The sequence below is a fragment of the Vigna angularis genome, chromosome 2, assembly GCF_016808095.1.
Source record: "Vigna angularis cultivar LongXiaoDou No.4 chromosome 2, ASM1680809v1, whole genome shotgun sequence".
Lineage (NCBI taxonomy): Eukaryota > Viridiplantae > Streptophyta > Magnoliopsida > Fabales > Fabaceae > Vigna > Vigna angularis.
The window spans coordinates 4,386,868-4,392,305 of NC_068971.1; the positions used below are offsets into that span (position 1 = coordinate 4,386,868).

Consider the following 5,438-nt stretch of genomic DNA (forward strand, 5'->3'; position numbering starts at 1 on the left):
TCTTCTTGGTAATGTTATTTACAAGTTCATTTATTTACAACTATTTGTTATTTAACTATCTTACTCCTTTCGTAGGACAAAAGGGGGGCTTCTACATCAACACCTGGATCTGCATCAACAAGGGCTGGATCTGCATCTGCATCAGAAGCTGGAAGGGGGGCATCTGCATCTGCATCACAAGCTGGAAGGGCTGCATCAATTGCTGGAAGGGGGGCATCTGCATCTGCACCACAAGCTGGAAGGAGATCAGCCACAGTTGCAGGGGCTGGGGCTGCATCAGCATCACAAGGTGGAGGATCTGCAACTATGCGTGAAGGGGCAAGAAGAACATCCACAAGATTGGCTGCACAAATTGTAGGGTCTCAAGGAAGTTGTAATTGAAAGATGTAATTTCAGACAAATTGTAGTGGCTGTAGGCTGTCAAGGAAGTTGTAATTAAAGTAGTGGCCCTAGTGGACCACTTTTTTGTCTTGTACTGTCTGTAACCCTTTAAACTATGCTGGGACCATTATTTGAACATCTTCTTTATTAATCAATATGGACCACATTGCTTTGCTTTTACTTATGTTGTAATTCTTTAATCTGCTGTTTGCTAAAGTGTGCTTCATTATGTTCCTGCTAAACTGGTTTAAATATTTGCAGTTTCTGGTATTTTATACAATTTGGTACAAGTTTATGCTTTGAGTCCCTCTGTTGGCTGCTGGAACAACCAACAATTTCGTGCTAGTTTCTGCTTTTAGTCCCTCTACAAATTTCCCATTCTAATCCACCACTTTTGGTGCTAAAGACCAACTCATACACTGATATTTTCATCTCGAAGCTTTTAGCCTATGCTGGCAGTTAGTACATGTCAAATTTGGTCAAACAAAGTTGCTAAAATCATCACATTAACATTCCAAACTCGTTTCTGCAAAATTGACATTTAAACCCCCAAATTTTAAACACTTTTTTTGATAACTTGCAGAATTTGGTGATTTTAAACACACCTGTTAATATTTCCAAAGTATATAACACAAATGCACATAACACAACCATCAAGGCACAATTGAACTGAACTTCCACAGTTTATTGAATTTAAAACTTCCTTGTACATCCACATCACAACCTATCTAATTACAATTAACCTTCAACACAAACAGAATACAAAACATGGCAGTTAATGCCCATGACAATACAAAAAACACCAACATCATTTTGAAATTTTTTCTCTCTTCCTCTAATTTCTTCTTCAACTTGTCCTTCTTCTTCCTTAGCTCCAACACAACATTTTCAATACACACTTCAACTTCTTCACTCTTCCTTTGTAAGCTTCCTTCCATTTCGAAATCTCCTTCATCAACCCATTCAAAGAAGTTACAGCTTGAATTACTCTGCAAATGAAAATTATAAATCAGCAATGCAATATTCAACACAATAAATAAAGCTTTTATTCTCACTTACTGCCCAATTTCTACATCTATAAAATTGTCTCCCTTTGTTCTTCAATGTAGTTGCCTTCAACAACAACAATCTTTCCCCACAACCACAGTTTTTTGAAGCTAAGTGAGATGATCCACAACTTTGGGACATTCCAGAACCTATGCTCCTTGGTGTGCAACCTCCTCTGTCACCTTTCATTTCCCTTCAAAAGTGATTAACAAAGAAACTCAAGTTCGAAACCAGTACCCTTCAACAAAACCCTACATCCCCAAATCCATCCATCATTTTAAACCAAAACAAAGACAAATGTGAACTTACGTGCCCAACTCCACCAACGCCCAAGAAGGTGATATCCAAGCTTCAACCTTCTTTCCACTTTGTCTTTGCTCGAATCCTTCACACAACACTTTGCAATGAAACTAATAAACCAAACTTCACCAACGCTGGATTAACTTTGCATTTTAGCTGTTTAAACACGTGGAAAGAGACGTTGAACACGTGGAAAGAGACGTTGAACACGTGGAAAGAGACGTTAGACACATCAGCATATTTTTGACGGTGTTAGTTTTGGAGGACTCAAACCAAAGTTTCGAAAAGGATGAGGACTAAAGTGTACCTTACTTTGGAAGAGGGACAAAAACCAGAAATGGCCCATAGTTTAGGGACTAAAAACATATTTAACCCAATAAAGTATTATATAATTGAAACTTTATAAATTTGGGTCATATGTTCATTCTATTGATGTTGATATGTTGGTTTACGAAGCGATTTAGATTATTTAGCAACTTAGAAATATAAATTTAAGATAATTTTAGTTGAAATTTTCCAATCATATTCTTATGTCGCTTATTAATCCTAGTAATTCTTTTTTTTCTGCATATAAAAGGATCAAAATATAAGAGTAGACTTATCAATAAAATACTTATCCACTAGTATCCAACTATTTATAAAAGTTCAATAAGAAGTTTAAAAATTATTTAAAAAGTATATATTTGTTTTATTATTTTTAATCTATATGTCACAGTTTATACTATAAATAAATAAGTGAAAGAAATATTTAGTTGAAATATTCTAATATGTTTTGTTTAAAATATACTTTAAATATTAAATACTTTTATTTTTAGAACGTTTGTACTAATGCACAAATTTTTTTGTTTTACTAGAGTAAATTACCTTTTAAACTTTTCATTTCTCATCAATTAAAACTAGCTACTCTAACATAGCTTTGCAACAAAGTATATTTTGGTAATTCTTTAACAAGAAAAAGTAATTCTGAAAAAGACGAAACTTTATAAATATAACTGCAAGATAAAAAGACAAACACCCTTTAGATCTGAACTGCAGGACATGCAGCCTAAAACTCATGCATTATTTAAAGCATCCTAGGCTTATTCATTAAAAAAAAGTTTTCATTTAATTAACGCAAGTTTTTTTTATATATATTTTCTTCTTATGATAAAATAAATCACACTTTTCTCTCTCGAAAGGTTTAAGTACACCATTGTTTCCTATGATGATTAGATTTATTTACGTATAATGACAAAAATGAAGAATTGAAATTTCCCACGGAGCTCACACATACGTGTAATTATTTTAAAAATAAATGTAATATATTAATTAATAAAATGTTATAAAGTACTTAATTTTTATTATAAGATAGTAAATCATTAAAAATACACAAAAATAAATAATAATTAAATACTTATTTTAATATAAATTTATTTTGAAATATTATTTTTTATTTATTAAAGTTGTATAGTAATTTTATTTTAATAATTCAAAGTTGGTTTTAATTTTAATTTACGTTTTAAAAAAAATACATTAAATTATTTTTTTAAATTAAAATATTTGTTTAATCTATTAAAGTAATTTCATCACTCAAAAATTTTTACAAACTTTCTTTTATTCTTATGAATTTCTTATCATATTTCTCTTAATCCAAAATAACCTCTCTTTCTCTTAAAAATTAACTCACTTCTACTTTTTAAATTCATGATGCAGTCCAAACAGAAGCTTATACTTTTCTAAATTCATGATGCAGTCCAAACACAAGCTTATACTTTTCTAAATTCATGATGCAGTCCAAACATAAGCTTATACTTTTCTAAATTCATGATGCAATCCAAACATAAGCTTAACAACTTTATTTTTCCCTCACTTGATAAATTTTAAATATAATGCAACACTTACATTTGCTAGGAAATAATTATGTAGATATAGATCGATAATATGTTTTAAAAAGTTAACGAAAATTTAATGGAAAATTAAAAAAATAGTGCCATCACGTTTAAATATTTAGAGAAGATAAATACATATTTTTAACATAAAAAGTATGTCATATTTACATTGCTCAATAAATGAAATTATATAAAGTAAACCTATAGCAGAAAAATATTATAATTTTATTATTTCTACAACTTTTAACATTAAAATAAATAAAATAAAGGCTTTTCAATTTTTTTATCCAAACAACTTTTATTTCCTATTAAGTACTTAAGATTGCAAATGCAATTATAAATATTTATTATTCTCGCCTTATTATTTAATTCAAAACATCTCATTTTTATCGCCTTACGAACTTATAAGAAATAAATATTCTATTAATAAAAATCTGTGATTAAATTACTAAATGTTAATTTATGATTATATACATTCTAATTTTATTTTAGAAATATTATTTATCATATCAGTTCATATAACGTGATATTACGTGAATTGTATATTTATGATACATTTATACAATATTCATATAAATTTACATTAAATTTCAGATTTGATTTGATAAAAAGAAGAAAAGAAGATTAAAGTTAAAATAAAATAACTTAGTATAAGTTACAATACTATTGTGATTAAATTTTACCAATTCAACTTTTATTTTATTAAACTACCTTAAATCATGCTTATTTAAACGTTTTCATCGACTATTAGTATTATAAAGATAGAAAATTATGTGAATGATATTGGGAGAGCATACGTTTGATAGACGTTATTATTAGTAACAGAGCAGCAACAGTAAGAGTAAGAAAGCTGGTTTTTTCAAATCTTAATGAGTTCTAATTAATCTTGCCCCACGATGGTGCCACCCTTGAGAACCCTCCACCACATCTTCAAAATAATGCACCTTCCACTCTAACACCACCTCAATTTCATTGCTTCCACCATATATATGTTTAAAGGACGACAACCAAGATGCTCATTCCATCAATGCTTTTAATCTTTATAATTAATTACCTGCTTTATCTCTAATTAACGTTTAACTTCTAACTTCTACAAATTTTAGTTTTATGTTTAATACAGTAACAGAATAATTATAATAACTATGTTAGGAACCACTACTCATCGATTATTGACCCTGAGATACACATAATCATATCAGCATGCAACACGTATCAGCAGCAGGTTCGCAGTAAGATATCGTTTACTACCACTTTCAGAGATAAACAAAATCAGATTAACTCAAATTTATGTAACATAACTTTCATAAATTTATAAGGACATTAGTCAAAAATCAAATATTATCCCGATTGAAACAGCACATTAGAAGTTGGAAAAATAGTATGCAACAACAAGTTTCTCACTGCTTATTTATCTTTCAGGAAACTAGAGATGGTGATATGAAGTTGTGAGAATTTCTATCAAATTTGGGACTGGTGAGGGATTCTACTAGTTTTACTATAAATAATTTTACAAAAGAAAATATGAAATTGTTTTTTCCACGTGTTAATATTAATCTATATATAAGTTTAAAATAAAAAATATTATGAGAAAAGTTCTACAAATTAGTTTATATATATATATATATATATATATATATATTTATTTATTTATTTATTGTGTAATATAGACACGTTAAGCTTAAAATTTTCGAATTTACTAAGGATTTTACATTGGTTCACCAGTGATTGATATAAAATATTGTCTAAACTTAAAAAATGAAATTTTATTTCGTGGATAGTTTAGCACAAAGAAAAAAAATATTAAATTTATGTTAAACCTTAAAAGATATTATTGTTGTACAC

At 28.8% G+C, this 5,438-nt stretch overlaps 1 protein-coding gene across 1 annotated transcript; it reads right to left on the minus strand.

The window, feature by feature from the left end:
* Window positions 1–1,098: 1,098 nt before the first annotated feature.
* Window positions 1,099–1,721, minus strand: LOC128195635 (uncharacterized). Its single transcript, XM_052873882.1, has 2 exons — window positions 1,441–1,721; window positions 1,099–1,370 (listed from the first exon to the last, which is right to left on the minus strand). The coding sequence occupies exons 1-2, from the start codon at window positions 1,615–1,617 to the stop codon at window positions 1,110–1,112; spliced, it is 438 nt and encodes a 145-aa protein (XP_052729842.1). The 5' UTR covers window positions 1,618–1,721; the 3' UTR covers window positions 1,099–1,109.
* Window positions 1,722–5,438: the final 3,717 nt, after the last annotated feature.

Excerpts from the sequence above, each read along its gene's own strand:
- LOC128195635 (XM_052873882.1), bottom strand. The coding sequence starts at position 1,617 with ATGAAAGGTGACAGAGGAGGTTGCACACCAAGGAGCATAGGTTCTGGA. Across the intron at positions 1,371-1,440 it reads ATAGATGTAGAAATTGGGCA|AGTAATTCAAGCTGTAACTT; the intron begins GTAAGTGAGAAT and ends TTTCATTTGCAG.